The sequence below is a fragment of the Haemaphysalis longicornis genome, unplaced genomic scaffold (assembly GCF_048455015.1).
Source record: "Haemaphysalis longicornis isolate Haplotype H1 unplaced genomic scaffold, Haemaphysalis longicornis Haplotype H1 scaffold_10, whole genome shotgun sequence".
NCBI lineage: Eukaryota > Metazoa > Arthropoda > Arachnida > Ixodida > Ixodidae > Haemaphysalis > Haemaphysalis longicornis.
The window spans coordinates 4,204,229-4,228,820 of record NW_027526204.1 but is presented as its reverse complement, the minus strand read 5'-3'; the positions used below and the strand labels follow the sequence as shown (position 1 = coordinate 4,228,820).

The 24,592-nt window shown below is 51.9% G+C and overlaps 1 protein-coding gene and 1 pseudogene across 6 annotated transcripts in view; both read left to right on the top strand.

Moving 5' to 3' along the window:
• Positions 1-24,592, top strand: part of Huwe1 (HECT, UBA and WWE domain containing E3 ubiquitin protein ligase 1) — a 231,872-nt gene that overhangs the window by 183,410 nt on the left and 23,870 nt on the right. For all 6 annotated transcript variants that reach the window (XM_077688793.1, XM_077688795.1, XM_077688794.1 and 3 more), the window contains 6 exons: positions 12,791-13,035; positions 13,165-13,749; positions 17,317-17,582; positions 17,689-17,978; positions 22,400-22,705; positions 23,134-23,327. In XM_077688793.1, the coding sequence (XP_077544919.1) occupies positions 12,791-13,035; positions 13,165-13,749; positions 17,317-17,582; positions 17,689-17,978; positions 22,400-22,705; positions 23,134-23,327 (1,886 nt within the window). The remainder of the gene's footprint in view (positions 1-12,790; positions 13,036-13,164; positions 13,750-17,316; positions 17,583-17,688; positions 17,979-22,399; positions 22,706-23,133; positions 23,328-24,592) is intronic.
• On the top strand, positions 1,358-9,878 carry LOC144158138 (uncharacterized; annotated as a pseudogene).

The following is a 24,592-nucleotide window of genomic DNA, read 5'->3' as shown; positions in this document are numbered from 1 at the left end:
TTGGCTGCGCCAGCGACGTGGGAAAGGCGGACGCCGCAGCGGTGAAGGGGGCCGGGAGAGTTTGGCCACATGTGTTGCTCACGGTAGGGCAGAAGGCCAGGTCCCGGGCGACTTGACTGCCTGGCGGAGGTCGCGGCCTGTATTGATATCGGCGCCTGGCTCGCTCCGTGAGCTCGTCGGCCGCCTTGGCCAGCTCCGCAAGGGTCGCGAAACTCTTTCCCTCAGCCCAGTCCTGCAGCTGCGGGTGCATTTGCCGCACTACGGGGTTTACTTTCTCCGACTCTGGAACTTCTTCGCCGATGCGCTCATAGTAGGCCGCGATCGTGTATATAAATTCCTTTAGATTTTCTTCGGGGTGCTGAGTACGCTGGTCTAGTTCCTCCTTCAGCCTCCGTTTGGCATCGACGGACGAGAATTCGGCCACAAAGGCGGTCTTAAAGGTGTCCCACTCCGCAAACCCACCAACGAATCGCCACCACAGCTTCGCGCTCTCCTCGAGCGCCGCGGGCACAATGTGGGTGAGGCGCTTCTCCGCGGCCACTCCAGAGATGATACAAAAAGTCTCTAGCCGCTCCAGAAACTCTTTGGGCGACTGCAAATCGCGGAATCCAGAGTAGCGCGGAAGCTGCAACGGCGCCGGCTTGGGTGCACAATCGTGGGCGACGGGTGTTGCAGCTGCCGCGTCGATGCGGGCAGCGGGCATTGGCGCCGCCATTACCCGCTCCCTCACGACCGCCGCCACTTGCTCACGCTCCAACGGAGATCCGCCCGTCTGGCGTAGAAGTTCTTCCACCGCCGCTTGAAGGCCCGGAATCGCGTTGAGGTCCATGATCCCGGACGAGCCCCCACTTGTCAGGGTTCGAAGCGAACGCGCACACACACACACCAAATCCTGATCGACCGTCCACCTTTATTCCACCCCGCTCCGTCCCGCTGCGTCTTCCCCACCCTTCCCCCCTTGCGTCCCGCTCCCTCCTTTCCCGTGCACCTAGCGCCATCTCTCCGCGCTCCGACGCACTACCTGCTCCTAACAATGTAGGGCCTCTTTTTTTTTTTTCGCTACTTTTGACGTTCAAGGCATCCAATATTTCTCGCAGCACAGTCAGTATGCCCTAAGCCGTAGATTATATGCGTTGGTATCAATAATTTCCCTAAAAAAATCACTGTTAAATGCTGCGACAGTAAGGTAAATTTTTAATGCAGAGAACATATTTTTATTCCTGTATTCCTAACTCAAACCTATTTGCATGATTATTAGAAGTGCGCGGGAAACGTTACGCAAGATATGGCTCGTGCGCATCGCAGCGCACGCTTACCGCGACATATCGTACTTTAATTATCCCTGATATGGCTTGTCAGGTCGCTTTTAAGATTAAATCTAACGTAGCAGGCATTAATTACAACTACTGGCATTCAATAGTAACCGGTTGCGCAGACGTGATGCTCCAATGCACGTCGGCTATGCCGTGCGCGCCGCAGCGTTTGACGCGTCGACCGTTTCTTTCCCAAGTCTAGCGAGCCCACAACCAAAACACAGCAATAACTGAGCGTGTACACATCGCAAATCCGGCTGAAAGTTAACTTCACGAACCGCTATCGCAAGCGCGCACACCGCGTCACCCTCCGGGGTCTGGCGACGGTACAGCCACGCGCACCACGAAGCGTTCGACGACCTCCGCCTTTCGAGCCACACAACTTCCCGTAATCTGCAGGGTGCGTAGCGGTCCTTGAAACCCTTGAAAACCCTGGAATTTGAAAATAGCTTTTTCAAGGCTTTGAAAAACCCTGGTATTTTTTTAGGTCCTTAAATTTCTTTGAATATCGTCAATAGGCTTCTGTTCAGCCAGTTTTTAGCGGATGCCTTTTGAACGCCTGGCAACTATGTACTGGAGACAACAAGGCATCCAATCCAATCCACTCCTGTAGCTACTGCGCAGTACGACAGTCTAGCGTGGTTGCAGCGGCAGCAACAACCAAAGCTAAGCCTACCCTATCGGTGTTGTGGGAAACATGGTGTGTGGATAGCCAAGTCGTCTTCTGCAGCTGCAATATGCCGGGAAAATGCAACTTCCAGCACGTGTGGTTAAGCAGTGCTGCTTATAAAGAGTGGATTTCCCCGGACACATCGAACTCGCATGTGCAAAAACATTCGACGTGTCGTCAATGGGGGAGTCTGCCCTCAAAAGTCACATGAAAAGCGCAAAGCACGTGGAGAATATGACAGCAACCACAGCGCATAGTACTGTGCGGAGCCACTTCACAGCTGTTGATAAGCAACGCATCGAGCCAACTCCTTCAAGTTCAACGTCGTCGGATGTGAGCAGCCTGTGCAAAGCTTACGAGAGTGTGATCGACGCGGAGATACTGTGGACCCTGAAAATGGTCACGGCGCACTACTCCCACAAATCGTCAGCACATACAGGGGACCTTTTCAAGAAAATGTTCCCGGATAGTGAAATCGCTAAGGCATTTTCCTGCAGTGAAAGGAAATCTGCATACGTGGTGTGCCATGGTCTCCGACCGTTTTTTCTCTGGCGCCTACAACGTGAATTGGAGCAGTCTGATGGTTACACCGTTCTGTTCGACGAGTCCTTGAACGACTTACCTGCAGAGGAAACAAATGGACATTCATGTGCTGTACTGGAGCACAATGCCCGAGCGGGTAACCACGAGGTTTTACACGTCGGTGTTCATGGGACATTCAACGGCCGAAGACCTTAAGGGGGGAGGTGGGTCTTTGGACAATTTTTTTTATTTTTAGTGTCAGCTTGATGAAAATTGGCAGGCTTGAGCAGTTTTTATGCTGATTTCAAATATGTAATTGGTTTTAACATACCAGAATTTGTTGAAGAAATACAGTGATTTGAAATGAGTTTATTGAGGGATTTCTTACGTGGGTTTAGAGCTATTTCGCTTTATCAAGCTCAAAGATGAATTACAGTGGAATCTCGGTGATACGAATTCGGTTGATACGAATTTCGTTGTGATACGAATTTTCGAAATTCCCCGGCCAAAATGCATTGTGTGCAATGTAAAAAAATTCGGATGATCCGTACGCATTTATCACTCCGGTGCGGGTGATACGAACGCGCGAGCAGACGACTGCGGCGTGGACGGGAGGCGGGAGTGTTGGAGGGGCCGTGCGGCCTTGGTTGTGCGCGAGCACAAAAGCGTTCTCCCCCGTTGACGGTAATCCTCCTCGTGGGGAGGTGCTGTTACGAACGAACCGAACGTTTCGCCCTCTCGACGCCTGTGTTTTCTCTCTCCCTTCTTTTATCTCCCGCTGCAATCTCTTCTCTCTGTACCTTTCGTTTCCGCTGCCTGCAGCTCGGGTGCCTCTAGCTTCCTTTTTTTTTGTATTATACCTCTTGAATAAACCGCGGCAATCAAGCGTTCCTTCATTTCTGACCGCGAATACCCTCGCCATTTTGCCTTCTCCGCATTCCTCGCTTCCGTCTATGCCCCGCGCTCTACCTATCCTGTTGTCGCCTTGCCGTGTTGCCTGCGCTACTTGCGCGTCGATTATGTTGAAGCGTGCACCGTATGGAGCGTTTTCTGCTCGCGAAAACACGCCGCAGGCGTGCTGACGCCGCCGCGAATACCACCCGCATGCTGCGCGCGGCGGCAACATGGCGGCGTCACCAGCCGCGAAGTGGTGCGGGTAGCTCGACCGACCGCTTCTGATCGCTCTTTAAGCTGCCACTTAAGAAACAAATGAAGTCGCTTGTACAGTAAAGGAGCTGATAATGTGGGCGAAAACGACACTACAAAGCATCGTCCGCGCGGTTAGGGGAAGCGCCGATCAAATATCCGCCACCGTGGTAAGCCTATAGCCATCTCCGGCGGGGCCAGCGGGCTGTCCGGAGCGCTTTCAAACTGCCGCCGTGAAAAGCGCGCCTCCCCAATGGAGCAAGTCGGCTGGCTCCTCCCACTGCCGCGCATCATTTTCCGAGCGAGGTAGAATCTAACGCAGGGGCGAAATCGCCGACGCAGAACGCACGCGCAACGCCAACCCGCACGTATGCGGTTCACGCTTGTTCGTGTGCGTGCGTCGCGTCGGCGATGAGCGCGCGTTCCTTTGACGCCCGTGTCGACGATTTCGCCCCTGTGTCAGATTCTACCTCGCTCGGAAAATCGCCCTACCTATCCTTTTATCTCTCCCTTTCTCCTACCTATCCTTTTATCACTCCCTTTCTCCTCTAATCTTTACATACCCCTCCTCCCCCTCCCCCCCGCACTGGGTTATATGCAGGTGAGCCTGGGTGAGCCCCCAGCTGGGCTCAATAATATCCCCAGTGCATCTCCTCTCCTTTTCACTCGAACCACTTAGTTAGCTCGGAAAATGATGCGCGGCAGTGGGAGGAGCCTGCCGACTTGCGCCAATGGGGAGGCGCGCTCTTTAGGGCGGCAGTTTAAAAGCGCGCGCAGCAGCTGGCTGGGCCACCTCCGCGGCGGATATTTGGCGCGGATATTTTATAGTGCAGTTTTCTCCAACACTGTCAGCTCCTTTTTACCGCATGAGCAATTTAGTTTACATCTTGAGCTGCATTTTAACAAAAGGTTAGAAGCGGTCGCTGAAGCTACCTGCACCTCTTCACGGCAAGAGCCGACGCCATGTTGCCGCCGCATGCGCGGCACATTTCCATTTTTTCTCGTTTTCTGATGATACGAATTTTCGGGTGATACGAATATTTTTGCCGCCCCTTGAGATTCGTATGACCGAGATTCCACTGTATATGGACATAATGCCAAAGGTCCACTCTGCCAGGCTATGCTATTTTTATTCATTTCAAAAGCTTTTGCAAAGTATGAAAAAAGTGAACATTTCATACCAACAATTTCTATAAAATTATTTCATCTTTACTCAATTTTGCTTATAGGTGAACAGCGTCAGAGTAATAAAAATAGCATAGCCTGCTAGATCAATTCAATACGAATACAATGATACCAGTCTTGTCATCCTAGCTCAAGAGCAACATAACAAAACCCCCCGTAAGGTGGAGCACGGTCTCGCAAAAAAAAGAAACTGAGAAAAATGCATTTGAAGTTTCCGATCGTGGTGACTTTTGTTACAGCACAGCTACAATAACAAAAATGGCATCACTGTGTAGCTCAGTTCTTCATGAAGAAAAGCACACTAAGTATGTGCCTGTACCACAAAAATAAGCATAAAACATTCAGCGTAAAGCCAAGCATAATCTCTGAAAACGGTTGAGAAAAAGTAGATTTTCTACTAATAAACTTCAGAAACCAGATTTACTATTTCCCAGCTTATTCCAGTGCCTCTGAAAACTACATACAAGCCCACACATCACATACTGCAGTCTCTTCTGCTACCTGTAATGCTAAAGCACAGCAGCCAATGAAAAAGTGACATTATTCCGTTATGCTTTTCAAAACTAAAGCAAAGACGTAGGTGAATTGCAATTTTCTAATCAACGCTAGGGCTGTATAAATAGCATCACCTGCTAGAGAAATTCAATAGGAATGCAATGATACCAGTCTTATCATTATAGCTCAACTACAAGATAAAATGGAGCCCGTAAGGGAGAGAGGTATATCTCAAAACAAAAAAACTGCACGGCTGTAGCTGGATATTGCAATTTTGTGATCAACACTAGGGTTGTACAAATAGCATCACCTGCTAGAGCAATTCAATACGAATGCAATGGTACCAGTCTTATCATCATAGCTCAACTGCAAGATAAAATAGAGCCCGTAAGGGAGAGAGAAATATCTCAAAACAAAAAAACTGCACGGCTGTAGCTGGATATTGCAATTTTGTGATCAATGCTAGGGTTGTAGAAATACCATCACCTGCTAGAGCAATTCAATACGAATTCAATGATTATCACGAATTTATCACGTCCAAGTCCACGATGACAAATTCCGTGCCACTTTCCGAGCTTTCGCTCGCTGGTTCTCTGTCCAAAAGTTTGAACTTGCGCTCTATCGCCGACTGCGACGCCAAACGCTTCTTCACATCCTCCGCATGTTTAGCACGCCCGGCAGATTCACCAGCGGTCTAATACACGGTGTCGATGCGGTCCTGATTGGCACTCGAGAAGCCGGATGACGGTTCGCTGACGCCTGAAGCACTGCAACTTGCCATGACCGGAGATTCTGAAAATCTGGCTCAGACGCAACAGGCGATATCGTCCTCATGTTCCACGCGCGTTTCTGCCGCTTCCCGCACGCTTGACGCGTAATTTTTTTGATGCGAACATCTCCCGGTATTGTAGCACGAAAAAGAACACCTTGCACCAAGTTACAGCAGCAGAGAGAAAAAGACTCGATGAGATAAACTACCGTGGAGGCGAACGCGAGGGAAGAAAAACAAAAATACAAACGCAAAAGGCGGCGGGTTCGCCGTGCCGCCCAATCAGAGACTCAATACGAGGGGCTCGTCTCGCACGCGCGCGGTCTGGCCAATCAGGGGCTTGTAAGTGACCTTCCGAAAAATGGCGAGAGCGAGGGCCCTCGCCATGCTACGCGATTTTGAGATATCGCAAAATATGCACAAAGAAACGACCTTCAAAACGCGTCCAAGATGGCTGCCGCCAGTCGTCTCCTTCGCGCATGGCGCGCGCGCGAAGTTCAAGCATTCCTTTCCCGATTTTCGACAATTTGGGGTCGCCGTCATGGTTACAAAGTTGATTTTTGGACCCTTTTCGATCGAATTCAGCGGTGAAACTTTTAGAGTAGGTTCTTGAAGTTACAAAGGCTTCAAAAATGTATTTGTCTCAAAACACGTTTTTTCGCGATTTTTGGTCATTCTAAGACCCGCGTCCCCCCCTTAAAGAGAAGCTTCTAGGTGCCCTGGAAGATTTGCCGCTGGCGAGAGCTGTCCAGCTGTCAATGGATGGCCCCAACGTAAACCTGAAGTGTTTTAGAAATGCCTGCAGCAGAACCATCAAGTTCAGTGGTTGGACCTGGGCACTTGCGGACTTCATACCATACATAACGCGTACAGGGCGGGCGTTGTTGCCAGTAAGTGGGGCCTAGAGAATCTCCTTTCAAGCCTCAGTGCCATTTTTCATGATGCGCCAGTGCGAAGGGAAGACTGTGACAGGCCAAGTGACATTTCCTCTCAACTTCGCTGCTCATTGCTGGGTACAAAATGTTCCCGTCATCGAACGTGCCATTACCCTGTGGGGCGGCGTGCAAAAGTACGTCGCATGTGCAAAAAAGAAAGTGGTGAACTTGCCGAAGTGTGCATCGTTCATCCAGCTCAGTGACTTTTGCCAGGACCCACTGCTGTTGGCCAAACTGAAGTTTGCTCTGGGCATCGCGATGATTCTAAAACCATTCCTCACGGAATATCAGCTGGACAAGCCACTGGTGTTCCTTTTGAAAAGAGATCTCGAGTGCCTCGTGAGGAAGCTTCTTGCGAGATTCGTGAAGTGCTCGGTGCTGTCCGCTTCCACAGGAGTTGTCGGCATGCTGAAGATGGACGTCGCAGACCCAAATAACCATGTATCATCAGAGAAAGTTGATATTTGGCACGCTGCTGAACAAGTACTCAAAGCCGCGAAGGTGAGCGCCAAAGATATATTTGCCTTTAGGATGGAATGCACACAGTTCCTTGTAAGCACAACCAAGAAGATTCTGGAGAAGAGCCCGCTGACATACCATCTACCGTATAATGCGGAATATAGGTCGAGATTTTTTACAGAAAAATTTGCCGAAAAGTCACCCCTCGACCTATATTGCAGTCACTGGCAGTTGTCATCTGGCGGCCGGGAAGCCCATCGAGCCCATCCAAACCCCAAAGGCACCATCGCCACCACCATCAATCGCACGCGACGCCATCTTTGTTTTGTTGCTTCTCTCGCTGTCGGCGAATGTGTGCGTGCAATTTTCTTCTTGCTCAAAATGAGTTTAGGCACTTGGCGCCAGTTTACAGCAGCATTTAAAAGAAAAGTTGGTGGTTTTCCAAGGCCAATGACGTGTCCGCCTTGCTCCAGTTCGGTATCACCAAAAGAAGCGTTGCTAGCGGCATTAGCTGAAGGGGCACCTCTCAGTATGCAACGCTCGGAAGGCCTCGTTTCATGGGTGCTGCTCTGTGCACCTGTGCTGCTGTACAAAGGGGCAAATTTTGTCCGCTAGCGTCGTGCGATGTCTCTACGAATGGATACCCCAAGACGTTTGCTGACCGCCTGCACAGACTGGCTGTCGTTCCGGTCTGCACACGAGTGTCCCATGCTTTGCGCTCGCTTCACGATGACATCATCTTGCGAGTGTTTAAGAAGTGCTGCATAAGCAATTCCCTGGACTGCAACGAGGACGACAGCGAGCCAGAAGCAGTGGTCCGACGACAATTCAGACAGTTTTAAATGAGTAATCTGAGACGAAACAAGTTATAGTCTCAATAAAACAATTGTTGGTACCTAATTATTTTTTTTTTGCATTTTTCGGCTACAAGGTAAGGGGGTCGACCTATATTCCGCCTCGACCTACATTCCGCATTATACGGTAGTTAGGAACCTGTCGTCGCTTGATCCCCGTCAAATGGCCTCAAAGCCAGATGACTGCCTTGCAGGCTTCAGGAAGGTCCTAGACGCACTTATTGCAGTTGGTCGATTGGGTGAGCATGAGCGCCATTCTGTCCTTGGGGAATACACAGAACTTCTGCAAGAGAAGAAACTCAACCTGCGGCAGTTTGACAAACACTCTCTTGGCCTAGACAAGTTCTACCTTGAGCTGTTGAAGGGTGACTCATCCTACATGCACTTGTGGACGGTTATCCGGCTTCTTCTCGTCTTGAGCCACGGGCAGGCAACTGTTGAAAGAGGCTTCACCGTCAGGTCTCTGTCGAAAACCTTAAGGATATCTCGTATGTGTCACAGTGAATCATTTGTGATGCTGTAAGCAAGGCTGGTGGCATCCTGAACATTGGAATAACGAAGGAGTTGCGGAAGTCTGTCACAGCCGCACACAACCGCTATCGGGTCTACTTGGAGGATACAAAAAAACAAGTGATGGAGCAGACAAAGACATCAAAGAGAAGCCACATTGAAGAAGAGATGCAGAGCATCAAGACAAAGAAGAAGAGGCTGGAAGCAACTACGCTGTGCGGGCGGAAGCCACAAGCGACATCACTTTGATTGTGAAGTCCAACAGTTTAATAAAAAGTGCAAACGAAAAGTCCCTGGAGCTTGCAGAGATGGATGAGAGCCTGAAGGGGAAGCTTCTGGGACTTAAAGCCTGACGGGAAGCTTCGGGAACTTAAGTTTAAAAATCGGCCCCTTTTGTGTGTGTGTGTGTGTGTGTGTTCAATATGTCTAGATTGTGAGGTGAATCAGCAAAAGGGATGTTGAAATCAGCAGGAAACAGTGCAATGAAACCTGCATTAAATGAAAAATGTGCTTGCATTTTCTTCCTTGCAGTAAAATATGTGCTTCCATGCTGTGAAAGATGGTGTTGTGTTTTTCTACGATCTCAGAAAATGTTATCTTAAGTCCTTGAAAATCCTTAGTTGGGTGGGGCCTTGAAAGTCCTTAAAAACCCCTGAATTTTTTCCTTCATGGTCGCTATGAACTCTGATCTGGCTCGTGATCTCAGGCCTTCCCATCGCGATAATGTCCATGTTGAATACCACAGATTGAACAGAAACTTGACTGAGTGAAGCAGCGAAAATGAACTCAAACTGCCCACGCTACGCAGTTCAGGCAGCTGCCATCTTGCATTGCGCCGCGACACCCAATCAGGAGGGTCGTCTTATCGCGTCCCGACCGGAGGACGAATAGCACTTCAGCATCTATTTCTAGCTTTGTTTGTGCGTCGTTTCTTTTCCGCTGTTTGCGCATTTGTGAATGAACGAAGATAAAAGAGACGAGCGGAACCGGAAAGACGAATGCTCGGCTGATCTAACGATATCAAATGGCCGTGCCCGGTGGCACCGTGGCGAAGATGCAGCGCTCCGAAAAGTGCAGTTTTTTCGCCCTTTTGCGCCCTTTTGCGCTGTCACCGCACCTGGCAACACTATTTTTTTATGCCATTTTGTAACCCTTTTCAGCTGGAAAACTTTGCAGATGCATAGAATAGGAAACATAGAAGCCGAATATGTGGCTTTCAAAAAAACGAGGTTTTGGTCATTTTTCCGAAGTTTGCAAGCCTCTTAAGTGTCCAGGATACACCTTGGAGGCAGGCCATAAATGAGTTTTTGGAGATGGTGTGTCCCCTGTTTGTGGCACCATTATTTATTGGAAACTTGCTAGCCTTCCTATAGGGGAGTATCATTCCCGTGCATTTGTCGCCAATACAGTACATAGTTCAACCATTGATAGCAACACGTGGGATATAACGATAGACAGCCAGGGCACCATTGGCTTTTGCATGCGTTCTATGGTAAAATCAACCGCCAGTTGCCACGCTCACGTGCCATGGTATCCGTTGACAGTGGGCACCGAGATTGCGGGCTGCTGCCGGCTCTCCACGGCAACCACAGGTGCCTGGCACTCGCCTGCTTCCAGGAGGAGGAGGGCAGTTCTCCTCCCAGCACTGCTGCTTCGGTCCCGTCCGTGTGGCTGCTGGGCTACAGGGGCCAGAAAGGGAAAATGGGCGGGGAAGGAGAAGTAGACAGCACACCAACGCTCCCCAGCCCGCCCACGTCAGTCTTCTTGTGCTTCAACTGTCTCCACTTTTCTTGGTGGAATGTTTTGGAAACATCCGGGTGCCTCTCTGAGGGGGCGGTTGTTGCACGCATGTGTGGTGTGGACGCCAGTGGCAGTGGACACTGCACTCGAGCAGCCTACTCCGGTAGTGTCTTCGCAGCTGGCTCAGAGACTTCATTTCCGCCCGGGACCTTTGATGCTCTTGCATCACCTTGCATCATCTTGCATCATCACCTTGCATCATCACCTTGCATCTTGCATCATCTTGGAGCACCTTGGTGCTCTTGCAAAAGATGTGCTCGTGCGAAGCAAACAAAGCCCACCGACTATGGCCTCTTGCATCTTCACGACACACTCCAGTTCTGGCAATCATGGGAGGCTGGAGAAAAAATGGCCACTACACCAGCGAAAAGACTGCTGGCTTTGTTTCTGTAAATAATCTGTAGTACGACATTGCTGGCATGCAAATAAAATATTTTGGCATCTGGGTTTTTTTGTTTGTTTTTTTTCTTTCACAACCCGCTTGCAACAATCAATAGATTTTCCTTGGCACTTGAATACAGTCGACGCTTGTTACAGCGGATCCGGCAACAACGGACTTTCGGTTACAACAGACCATTTCTGTTGGTTTGTCTGGTCCCCATGCGTTTTAATAGGAGTCCACTCCGCTCATAACGGACCCGGCTAGAGCAGACTATCGGCTACAACAGACTAAATTTTAGGCGAAAATTGTTTCGGCTGAATGTTTATAGCGGTCTTCCGCGGGGCCGGCACCCAATATGCTCTTTATTTGTTTGTTTTGGGAAGAAAACGGTTATGTCTGGCAACATTGCTGGCAGCCGGGTCGTTGGCGCAGCCAAGCCAAGCCAGTGCCAGTGGCTTTTTTTGTGCGACCAGCGGCATGAGCGTAAGGGTAACTCATTTCACTGTAGGATAAATTACCCGTAATTAACGCTGTCGAACATGGGGAAAACCAGGCCGACATCGCCAGAAGTACAGGCCTGTCTAAGCAGACGGTCCGCTCTACCGTCAAGAACAGGGCCGCTGTTAATGAACGCAACTCCGGTGAGATTGAAAACAGGGCTATCTCTCAAGTCGTGCACCCGGAGGCGAGTCTGCCCTCGTCAGTTTTTTTTTCGTAATAAAAAACTCGGGTTCAGTGAAGTTCGGTCTTTATTAATAATTCCCACGCATGCATCGTTCCTGTTCCGTTCGGTGAAAAAGGTAAATGCCTCAAGTGGGGGGGGGGGGGGGGGGGGGGGGGGGGGGGTACTTCCCACCCATTGTGTGCAATCTGCCGGTAACCGTGCGTAGTCCAACTGGTCTAACTTTCGATTTCACAGCTGTCCGTCGTCAGATTATTTCGTAACAGCTGTTTCAGTGACCAGACTAAAATCGTTAAAAATGTGGAAGCTGCCTTGGGGGAACGTCAGGCAGCAATCCAATGTGCTTGACGAACGGTTTCGGACAAACCTGCCTCGTCGTGAAGGGATTTAAAAAAGCCTAGCTGATTCTGATGGCCACGACTGATGTTTTATGGCTAGTTAGTAACTGCGCCTAGTTATATTCTTGCTTTATTTGCTCAGCTTATCATGCGTCTTTACACGCTTGACCGCATGCGCTCGGCCCTTTTCAAGTGCCGCCGTGCTAAGCTTTGGAAACGGTGTTTACGCGATTCTTTGCCCTCACGCGAACTCTGTGCAGAGGTGCTGCAGGCGTGTAGAAAGAACAAAGTGTATGTACTATGCATATGCAATATCGGTCAAAGTACCCACTTTAGGGCTCTTCCCCCCCCCCCCCCCCCCCTCCTCCCTCCGTCGGATATTGCATACTTCGGCTACAGCGGACTTTTTTTTTTCCGGATTCAGAGAGTCCGTTGTAACGGGTGTAGACTGTATTGTTATTTACTGGATTGTATCTTGAAACAACATTATGCAAGGTTTGTCTGCTCTGTAGCCATCAGTGCACTCACTGGTGGCTACATCTACAGGTTCGTTATATTTGCCAGATTTTTCAGTTAGCTGGTCTGTAGTTGAGAAACCTTTGTGCGTGCCATTTGTCACTCTTGTAAACTACTCATAAGGCATGGCTATTTAAGCGTGCTGTTATCTCGGTTGAAGAAGGCACGAGCCCGGCGGCGTTGTTTCAAAATGCGGCCCTGGCCGTGGTTGCAGACGTGGAGATCCCCGAGGGTGTGGACCCGTCGTTCCTGGCCGCCCTGCCCGAGAACATCCGGCAGGAGGTGATAGCGGAGCAGCTGCGGCTGCAGCGGCTGCGCACGCGCGCCCAGCAGCAGCAGCAGCAGGCCCCCGGGGGAACGGTGGCCGGGGGACCGGGGGCGGCTGACGGGGCCGCAACCACCTTCACCGAGGTCAACCCCGAGTTCCTGGCCGCCCTGCCGCCCAGCATCCAGGAGGAGGTGCGTGCTTTCGGGGGCTGCCCTGCAGGCTAGGGAGGGTAGTGCTTGCGGTCACCGGGTGGCGGGCTGTGGGAGGGGCGCCACGTTCGTGGCACCCATTGGCTTGTGCGCCCCTGCGCTGCCGCCCAGGTGCTGGCCCAGCAGCGTGCGGAGCAGCAGCGGCTGGCGGCGCAGAACCCGGACGCGCCGGTGGACCCGGCGTCGTTCATCCAGACGCTGCCCCCGGGCCTGCGGCAGCAGGTGCTGGCGGACATGGACGACTCGCTGCTGGCGCTGCTGCCCTCGGAGCTGGCCTCGGAGGCGCACTCGCTGCGGCGCGAGCTGGAGGCGCGCCACCGGGCCATGCAGGAGCGCTTCTTCTCCTCGCACGGGGGCACAGCCCTGTCGCGCATCCTGCGCTCGGCCGCGGGCCGCATGGGCACCCGCTACACCATCCACACGGTGCCCCACCACCGGGGACAGTGGACCTGGAACGCCCTGTCCTCCTCCCGGGGGGGCGCGGGGGGCGCCGGGGGCTCGTCGGCCAGCGGGGCCCTGGGCCCGCCCGCGGCCGGCGCCCAGCAGGCGCGCGGCCGCCAGCTGCTGGACCACGAGGCCCTGGCCTGCCTGCTGGTGCTGCTGTTCGTGGACGAGCCGAGGCTCAACACGGGCCGCCTGCACCGCGTGCTGCGCAACCTCTGCTACCACCCGCCCACCCGGCACTGGGTCGTCAAGGTGGGCACCATCTCCTCATTCACGAAAGCCGTCTCGTTGGCTCACAGTATCGGCCTTTGGGGAAAACTATTTTTCTTCTCGGGGATCGTCTTCCAGCTAAACGCAGTGTATGGGAGACCTGTCTGCCATGCAGGACAGCATCACAAGGAAGCGTCCTGTCATCAGCAGGTGCAAGTGTTTCCTTCCATTTTGGCTCGTCGAAGTAGACAGGTGTCTCATTACCCATGTGACTGGGGGTGCAGTCTTTCTCGTGGCAGTGCTCGGTCACAAATCACTGGGACACGCCAGCCATTCCTCGTGTTCTGCTGGTGGATGCTGCAGGTCCGTGGTGCTGCACAGACCCAGCCTCAGCTTGCTTTGGATGTGACACGTTGAACAGTGCTCCCACTCCCTGCACCAAATGCACCAATTTGTGCAAAATGCAGTATCCTGAGAAGAAGAAAAAACGGACATGATTTTGCAAGCCAAAATTTGTGTCCCGCAAATCGCGTGCGGCCTGTTACAAGTTCTACTTCACAATAGTTTCTAGACATCTATACCGTATTTACTCACGTAATGATCGCACTTTTTTTCTCAAAAATATGATGCAAAGTTAGGGGTGCGATCATTACACAAGCTAGATTTTTCGGCAAAAAGTTTCAGCGCAGCAAAAGCAAGTTGCAGGTCAGAATGTTTACAATAAGTCTCATGAACATAGTAAACATAACAAATAAAAACATAACAACTCCACTGACCACCGAGTGATGCAAAGTGCGGTATTTTCATTACGGAACGCCCTGGAATGAGTTTGCTGTGAGGTGAGAACAGGTTGACCAATAAGTGGCTGCTGCTGTCACAGTGTGGGACAAGACACGGCTGCCGACACAGCAAGCCGAGCGTGTTTTTTTATGTTTTGTGAGTACATTAAGTGCATTTAGTGAGAGTTTCTTCCGAACCAATAATGAACTCATGCACGCTTGCCGACATCGCTAATATCATCAAGTCCGCATCAGTAACATAGCCATGTCCGCTTTGAAAGAGGAGGAAACTAACGTAAGCAGGTCCATCGTCGTCTAGGCGTGGCACACAACAGCACATGGCTGCAGCAAATTGAGGGTGCGATCATTGCGCGGGAAATAAAAAAAGACATATTTTGACGACAAACTTAAGGGGTGCGATCATTATGCGAGTAAATACGGTAACTAATTCGGGTTGATAACTCGAACTCCCAAGCACCCGTCCTTGCGTTTGCCGCGGCCTATGTGTGCAGTTTGTGTGCCAGGGAAGCTAGTTTGTTCGGAGACATCGCTGTACCGCCAATACAGTGTTTTCGTCTAGCAAATCATTGCAGCGCTGGCACACCACGGTTAAAAACTTTGCTGCTTGTCGTAGTTTCCGATGGTTTCTGCTATTGGCGGTGGTATGTTTGAGTGGCGCCCCCCTGGATCCTGACGTTGGCTTAGGGACTCGCGCCGCTGTCGTCTGCTACACTCCGCTTGTGCGGGGCAGCAGTGCCTGTGCTAGAAATTGCCTGCTTTTATGCTTTGGGGCAGTGAAAAAGCGTATCTCTAGTAATTCAGTTATTTTGGCCAGCTTCCGACACATCTGAATAATTTCAAGCTGGTATCCCCCACAAGTCTACAACACACGAGGGGAGAGAGAACAACTTTCTTCAGAGCATTGGTCGGAAGATCGTGCGTAACTACAGTGGAATCTCGATGGTACGATTCTGGGTGATACGAATTTGCTAAAAGTCCCGGCGAAATTGCATTGTTTGCAAGGGGGAAAATTTTGGCTGTTACGAACGGACCTGGATGATATGAACGAGCCAGCGAGGCGCCCGGCTGCCGAGCGAGCAAGTGACGGCTCTCTCTCCCCTGTTTGTCAATCTTTCTCCAGAAACGGCCAGGCTGTTGTTTTCTGCTCACGAAAACGCGCCGCGCACGCTCCATGCACGCTGACACTGCCGCGAAACCACTTGCACGCTGTGCGTGGCGCAGCCGGCGGCGGCTTCGGCCGCGACGTGGCACGGGCACTCGAGTGACCGCTTGTAAGGTTGCCACCTTTTCCCGAAGAAAAAACCGGCCCTTCGGGAAGGGGGGGGGGGGGGGGGGGGAGGGAGGGGAAGGGAAGGGGGGGGGAGGGAAGGTAAGGGGAAGGGAAGGGGGGGGGGTAGTTGGTGTGGTATAAAGGGCGAATTTGTGTTTGAAAAAAGGAGCCACGGTTTTTTTTCCCTACAATGCCATTTATTGTACTGTTTTCCTACAGAGAAATCAACATAACATTTGTACTGAAAGTGGTTGAGCTTTTGGTTATTGCTCTGAATGTGCTGCACTGATAAGTAACCGCACTTGCTGGCCGCGCCGGCGGCATTTCGTTGCGTTGTTCCTCCCCTTGTACACCTTCCATCCCAGGAATCGCGCTCGGCTACGTATTTTCTCGACTCGCGTGTCGTCATAGTTGCTGTATTGACGCTTACAAAAGACCAAAAAGGAATAACCGCGGCATGATAGCCAGAAAAACGGCCAATGCCAGCCGGTTTTAGGTACAGACCGGCAACCGGCCCGCTGCCTAAAAAACCGGTCGGGCCGGTCAAAAACCGGTCAGGTGGCAACCCTAACCGCTTGTAACCACTGTTTAAAATGCGGCTCAAGGTAAACACGAAGTTGCTTGTGCGGTAAAGAAGCTGATAATGCATGCGAAAACGGTACTACTATAAAACATCATCCACGCCGCTAGTGAAAGCGCCCATGAAATATTTGCCAGGGTGCTAAACCTAACCATCTCCGGCGGAGCCAAGCCGGCTGTCTCAAGTGCTTCGCAAGTCGTCAGGCTCCTCCATTCTGCCGCGCGCGTTGTGCGTCATTTTCTCACCGAGTTAGGAGCTACCGCGGGCACAAAATCGTCGATGCGGGTGTGAAAATGCAGTGCGTGCAAAAACGCGTATAGCGAGCTTGGGCACCGCGAAGCTTTACTTGCTCCAGATAGGACTGCTTTGCTGCATGGGGGTTAAAAAAAGCAGAAAAAATCACGAATTTCTTCACGCGAAAGTAAGAAAAGAAATAAATGAAAACTTTTTTCAGCGCTCAATTTTTTGGTCTGTGTTGGTTCATACGAATTTCGGATGATACGAATATTTTTCGTGGTCCCGCGAGATTCGTATCATCGAGATTCTACTGTACTTTATTCATGTCAAACTCGGGGAACAGCACGGTTTCTCGAGCTCCCGGTGGGGAATGCAATGGTTGACTTTATTAGGCGGGGGGGGGGCGTGACTGGGTGAAGTCAGTGGTGTAATACGACGTACAAAACCACATGTGAAAAACATCCCAGCCTCAAACTGGTTCTACCATCTTCCAGTAGAGCAACGGTGATCCCAGAAGATGCAATGCCTGTCTGCGCCCATAATCTTGGTGCCAGGCTGTTCACGCTGCAGTGTTGGCTTAAAGTGTAGAATTGCATGTTTTGTGCGAGTCTTTGTGCGTACCAAAAGGGAAATGAAGAGAGTGTGGAGAGGAGAAAGTGTGCCCTGGAGGCCTTGTTGCGCCAGGCGGAAGAGAGCCTGCAGCCCTGTGGCCTGTGGTGCAGTCGCTGCTGTCGATCCTGGAGAAGACCAAGGAGAACCGGCCCCTGGAGGCCCCCCCGCAGCAGCAGCCCCCCCGGGCCGGTGGCGGCAAGAAGTGGAGCAAGAGCGTGCAGCCGCCGCAGCCGCAGCAGCCCTCGTGGCTGTCCATCAGCCTGGACGCGGCCCTGGGCTGCCGCACCAGCGTCTTCCAGATCGTGCGGCCCTGCGGGGGCCGCCGGCCCTCGCCCCAGGTGGCCATCCACCCGCAGGCCTCGCCCGTCGTCTGCCGGTGGGTATAGGCCGCTGGAGCACAGAACATGGCTCAACAGGGCTCAAAGGAGCAGGAGAGTGTCCCAGGTGGGATGGAAGGGAATCTCTCCCTCTGTCTGCTGCAGGCACGTGCTGGACACCCTGATCTCGCTGGCCAAGAGCTTCCCCGTGCACTTCCTCCCGGAGAAGGTGCGTGGCGGCGGGGGTGGCCCCACGGCCGGAGTGGGGGGGCCTGGCCGGGGGGGCCGGGCATCCTCCCAGCGGGGGGCGGTGCCAGCGTCCTCGTCGCCTCTGGCCGCTGAGCCCGGCCGGGATGGGGACTTCTGGAGCGTGCTGGTGCGCCTTGACTGCAGCGCCGCGGGCAAGCGCACCTCCAAGGCGGCTGCACCCCCGGCCGAAGAAGAGGGCGGTGCCGGTGAGTGTGGCCAAAGCCAGTCGTCTTCATTTCCTTTTGATTTCCTCTGCTCAACCAAGGAGAACCTGGAGGACCTTTTCCTTATTCCTCATGAAACTTGCACACCATTGCTCAGCTTCTTGTCCACTCTGCGATTGTGCAATTATGCTTGCAGTGTAAGAAAGACCATTGCCAGCGCTGTTCTCATCTAAACAGTCGAGAAGCATAGAGAGCGTAGACACCCATTCATTCGCCATGAATGGCTGTGCAACACACAAGCCACACCGTCACACACAGGGAAGAGACAGCAACGTCTGACAGTCGCATCGCCATCTCTAGGACAGAGAAGTCTCATCTCATTGGCTTTCTCCCTTGACTGACCCGGCAGCACAACTTGGGGCTTCGGTGCTTCCCGTTTGAGGGTTTCAGGCTGGAAATCTCCATATGCCAGTATGTCTCACTATATATCCCAGGGTTCGTTCGCACAGGCCCTTGAAAACCTTGAAAACCCTTGAATGGAGAAGTGTCAATTTCAAGGCCTGGAAAGTCCTGGAATTTTTAACTGGTCCTTGAAAACCCTCGATTTTTCCAGTGAGAATCAATGGCCCTGTCTTTTCACAAGAATTTAAAGTGTTTGTCGTGGATTTTAGGTGCTAACAAATGTAAAGAAACAGTGTAACAATCAAGATTAAGTGTATTGCGTGAAATGACAAGTTTGGTGGATTTTTTTTATTACAAGGCAACATTGGAAGCAGGCACTTGTCAATCCAATCCAAGTCACTATACAATCCAGTGAAAGCCAGCTTCTGTTCTCTATCTTGCATCTTCCATCCAGTCTGTGGACGCTCGCTCCTTGCATGTTTGCTGTTCCTCATACGCTCCATCCGCGTTTGCTTTTATGGGCAAATGGTAGACGTGTACATAGTTCACCCTGCCTTGCAGCAACACTTGCTGATTTAATTTCACCTCATACTCTTGCTGACAAAGCAGAAGATGCAGGCAACATTATGAAGTTTTGAAATCAAACAGCCTCAGAAAAACACCAAGAAAAAAAAGACCTCTAAATGCCAACTGTGAAATAAAAAATAAAGCTGGGGGAGCATTCATGAACCCGTTAGCGCCTATCTAAATGTGCACTAATGTGCTTAGGAATGGGGCAATAACGAAATTTTGCATTGTGTTGAAAAAGTTATAAATAATCCCAGATAAAACATTAGACGCGGTCCTTGAAAATGTGTTTTCTGGTCCTTGAAAGTCTTTGAAAACCCTTGAATTTTCGCTTTTGAAGCCTGTAGGAACCCTGTATCCATTCCAGAAATTCAAAGCTTGTTCGTCTGACCACAAAGATGGTTGAAGCTTTCTTCCAGTGCAAACCAAGTCAAATCAAAGTCTCATCTCACGAGAGATTCGTTCGTTGTCACCCGAGTTTGGACCACTTAAGGGGGGACGCGGGTCTTAGAATGGTCAAAAATGGCCAAAATATCGATTTTGAGAAAATCCAATTTTTGGAATTATTGTACCTTCAAGCACCTGCCTTCAAAATATCAACGCGAAATTCCATCGGGAAATACTCTAAAATCATGTTTTGAAACGCCTCGAGGGCCACGAAATGCCCCGAATTGGGCAAAAGTTGCTTCAAATTCCCGCGCGCCCCGCGGGCGAAGCAGCCGACCGATCGCCGCCATCTTGGTCTTGTTTTGAAGCTTGTTTCTTTCTGCGCATTTTGCGATATCTCAAAATGGCGTCGCTTGAGTAGAACGACCGCCCTTGCCAGTTTTCCGAAGGTACCTTCTCGGCCGCCGATTGGCTAGAGCGGGCGCGCGCGGTTTGAGTTCGCCATACGACCCCTCCCATTGGTCGGCGCGACTGCTGTCATGGCGGTCGCCATCATGGCGTCTGCTACGCGCGTCTGACGGAGTCCGCTCTTCTGGCGCAGCGCTCGCTTAGAGCAGTTTTTTTTTTACAGTTTCTTCTAATTCTTCCATCGCGTACTTTCGTGAATGATGCCAGGAGACGTACGTTTGAAGACGACGACCCGTCATGCGCACGGGAAGCGAAAGCGTCGTCCGCCTATCCCAAGGTCGCGTGGTGTGACTTCGGGCCGCTCGACTCCACCGGATGAGAATCGTTTGCCGCCTCGTATTGCCTCGCCTGCCCCATCGCCTGACCAACCACCTCCGGAATCCACGCCTGGTCCAAGCACGTCCTGCCGGCTTGGCACGAGGTATTACACGGCGGAGGAGATCGCCGAGCGTACGGAACACGCGGACGAGGTCAAGCGTGGAATGGAGACCAAGTCAGCAACGCAGCGAAAATTCGACCTCCTTGAAGTGGATTTGGCGCACTGAGAGGATGAATCCGGCACAGATTTTGTCTTAGTGGATTCTGCAATGCTGAAGGACCTTTTTGCGCACGTCAGGTGTGGCAAGTGCGGGCTGGCGGCGCCGGATTTGAGGAAGCCTGACCGGCAGTACGGCCTCGCCGTGAAGCTCGAGGTGACGTGCTCGGTTTGTGAACACCGTGTGGAACGTTTTTCCTCGCCAAGGACCGAAGGATCTGGCAATATCACTCTTTTTGAAGTGAATATGAGGGCTTAGAAAAGTATTCAAAGCATCGGGAAGGGGGTGACTGCTCTGTCAGATTTTTGTGCTGGTATGAACTTGTCCTACAGAGGCCTGCACCACAAGACATTTCAAGCGCACTTGAGGAAAGTGGTTCAGGTTTGCGAGGACACTGCAGCAGCCTCTGAAGTTGATAGTGTGCGTGCCATCAAGGACTTGTACTCGGACCTTGGTCAGCCGCCAAACAACATAGATGTGATGTTTGATGGCACATGGATGACAAGGGGACGGTTGTCACACATTGGAGTGGGCTGCATCATTGAAGTGTACACCGGCTTGGTGATTGATCATGTAGTCCTCTCTAACTTTTGCTTAGGTTGCGCCATCGGACCCAAAGCTTCAGATGAGGGCTACGAAGATTGGCTGGCAGACCATGAGTGTCAGCGAAACATTGACTGTGGTGCAGGACGCATGGAGGTAGAGGCAGCCCTGATAATGTTCAAGCGCTCGCTCTCCAAGAATGGGCTGCGGTACACAACCGTGATGTCCGATGGAGATAGCCGCACCATGCACGGCTTGAAGGAAAAAGGCGTCTATGGGTTTATCCCCATAGGCCAAGAAAGTTTGCCTTTCGGCTACATTTATTTTCCCCAAAAGACTCTTTTGAGGGCCAACAACATGATGCATTTGCGGAAAACGCACTGCGCAGTGTCCCACCCCTGTATCCTCTCAAACTTCCAGCATAAAAACCGCGAATGAAATAGCCTCACCAAAGAACAAAAAAAGGGGGGCACCTAAAGCAAGTTTCACCCTCACACTTTTGCCGTACACAATATTCTGGGTACCACAGTGCACTGTAATAGATGATGGCACTTCACGAAGGACTGTTGCAGTTTTCACGACGCCAGCAAGACACCACCAGATTTAACAACGCTAACAAAATGCCAACCGATTCGAAGTCGATAAATATTGCAAAATTCCTGATGGGGTCCGTTACTTGGCCTTTTGTATCTCCAGTTCTAGTTGACATTTTTGGAATCCAAAGACAGATTTGAAAATGGGAAGAACATGTCTTTGTTACTGGGAAATTTTGAAGCTACGCTACTGACGGTTCATCTCATAACACATGGCCAAACTTCAAATGCAGTTTTCTCAGTTTCATATTTTTGGTCACTTCCCTCAGCCTTACGCAGCTTTTTGGAAACTTCTTCTTGCTTCATAAGGTCAATCTTGGTACCATTTTTTTCAGTACAGCCTGAGGCAGCCGATGACATTCTTAGTTTTTCTGTTTAGGCTACGCATAAATAATGACTTGCAGTTATTTTGATGAGCCAAAATATCCAATACTGCCATTTTTTGTACTTGACATATTTTTTTAGGATTCCGTGACTTTAGAGAAAAACGAAGAATGTCATCGGGTATGGGAACTCTCTGGCTATCCATTCATGTAATTAAAAGCGACAAAATGCAATGCGAAAGTTCATTAAAGCTGCGTAAGAAATTACCTAATTGCGGTTTAGACTTCGTATGATAACTTTTGAACTAACAGCACCAGCTCAAATATAATTGCATATTTGAAATCTACAGAGCAAAACACATCCGTGTGCAAATTTTCATAAGTTTCTACCCATAAATAAAAAAGTTAGTTTTAAGACCCTCGTCCCCCCTTAAAGGGACGACTGCACCCACGCCTGATGGGCGTTTGTGGAAATTTGTTGTGTAAGTTAGTTTTCCTGCAGTGTGTTTTGAGTGTAATGACTTGGACTTGGGCCTTTGAAGATATTAGCGTTCGGCCAGAACAGGCTTTGCGCTTCAACAGTGGACAAGTAATGCAGACCCCCTCCCGAGGTGGCTCACGCCTGGGCCTGACTTGTGTTGCAGGCTCGTTTGAGTCGTCCCCCCTGGCCCAGCTGATCTCGCTGCTGGCGCACCCGGTGGTGAAGCGCAGCTCGGTGCTGACGGACCGGCTGCTGCGGCTGCTGGCCCTGGTGTCCATGGCCATTCCGGACCAGGAGAAAGACAACAAGCCCCCCGCCGCACCCCAGCCGGCCCCCCCCGCAGCAGCCCCCAGTGCGGCCGCCGTCGCTGCCGCCCTGGACCTGGACGGGGCCCTCCTGGGGCGGGCCACCGAGGTCCCCTCGTGCTCGCGCCACGAGCAGCCGCAGCGGCCAATGACGGTGGCCGAAGGTGAGCACAAGGACGGGATGTACCTGCACTGCCGAAAGGCAGTGCAGGCCTCCTTTACTGCGGCCCCAGTGCTCGCAGACCTTCTTGCAGTGGCCACGTTAGCCTGGAACAGAGAGGAAAGCTGCCATTGGGCCAGTGTTGGTGGCCTCTGGGGACAGGAGCCCTGCCTGGCAGTGGCAGCTCTCCAGAGCCCAGGGAGTGGCTGTGCACCTGCGTTGCAGGGGTGATGAGTGTCCGGTGTGAATTTCAGCGACATCTCGGGACGCACGAGTCGGTGCAGGCCCCACTGGGTGTCCCGTGGGGGTCCGCAGTGCAGGTTCAGGAGGGGGCCGAGCACCAAGAGATGCCCCGGAGCTCGGTCGTGTTGCGTTTGCGATGTGGCGCACTGGCGCTGCTGGTGACCTGATCTGTGGCTGTTGGCCGTGCAGCCCTGGCCTCTTCGGCAGCGGCAGTGGCGGCAGCCTCCGGCCCGCCCCCTGTGGCCCCCCAACCGGCGCCGGTCGTGGCCCCTCAGCCTGCGCAGCCTGCGGGGGAGAAGGAGGAGGTGGTGGCCATGGAGGAGGAGTCTCCGCAGATCATGGAGAGCGTGGTGCTCGAGCAGCACCTCAAGCTGGCCGTCGAGGTGAGCAAGGACTGTGAGGACTGGTCGGGCAGAAGGGAAACAGGCAGCGCTTGGGCGTGGGAAACAGTCGCCCGGCACCAGAGCTCGGGGGGAAGACTTCACGCAATATCGGCTGAGCTGGGATGTAGGTCTGAGGATTGCGTACACAACATGGCTTTGTCGAAACTCTGAGCACTCAATTTGTCCAGGGTTACCCATTAGAGCTGCCTCGAATCTTGCTCTGTCTCCTCGGTGCAGTCCGGTGAACTGCTTGTGGAGCACTTCTTCAACACTTGCAAGACCATGTCATCACAAAGCGAGCGCCAAGCATGGGACACCCATGTGCAGACAGGCAGCCAACGGACATCTTGGTGTGAAGATGTCGCCCAATGCTAGCAGACAAAAGTCGCCTCCTTGCCCCTCAGTTCCAGGTGCCCACAAAATGGGGTCTCGGAGCGTTGCATACCGAGAGCAGCCCCTTCGGCTTGCATCAGTTACGCCCACTCTGTGGGGTTCTACATTTCACACACCAGTTATTTCCCAACCCGCAGCCATCCGCGCTCAGCAAACACGCCTTGCAAGCGCCGGCTGCAGACGGGTCAGTTGTTTGCCGAGACAGGCAAAGGCAAGAGGCGACGAGGCCAAAACACCAATGGCAGCATTTATTGCATCGTGCAAACCAGATACACTGCGTACAGACTAATCGTACACCATAATGGTAACACTGGGAGCCAGGCATTCAACAACGCTAGAGGTCGAGATGGTTCGACTCACCGATAGAATGGCCGGTATTCAGTGGCGTGGAATGCACGCAGGCAACCATGCGAGTGCACAGCCATATTATCTGTGGCCAAGCGTCTGTTGCTAGGCGACGTGCGCACGGCCCCCAGATCAGGCACCCCTCTTCTCCTCCATGCAACCGTGTGAGTGCGCCGTCACTCATTACGTCGGGCTCCACGGATGACAGTACTTGTCCATGTCCGTGGCGCATCGGCCAGTGTCTAGAGATTGGTTAAGGGGGGACGCGGGTCGGGTCTTAGAATGGTCAGAAATAACCAAAATGTCGATTTTGAGAAAATGTAATTTTTGGAATGATTGTACATTCAAGCACCTGCCTTCAAAATATCAACACTAAATTCGGTCGGGAAATACTCTAAAATCATGTTTTGAAATGCCTCGGGGGCCACGAAATGCCCCGAATCGGGCAAAACTTGTTTCCAATTCCCGCGCGCGCCGCGGACGAAGCAGCCGACCGATCGCCGCCATCTTGGTCTTGTTTTGAAGCT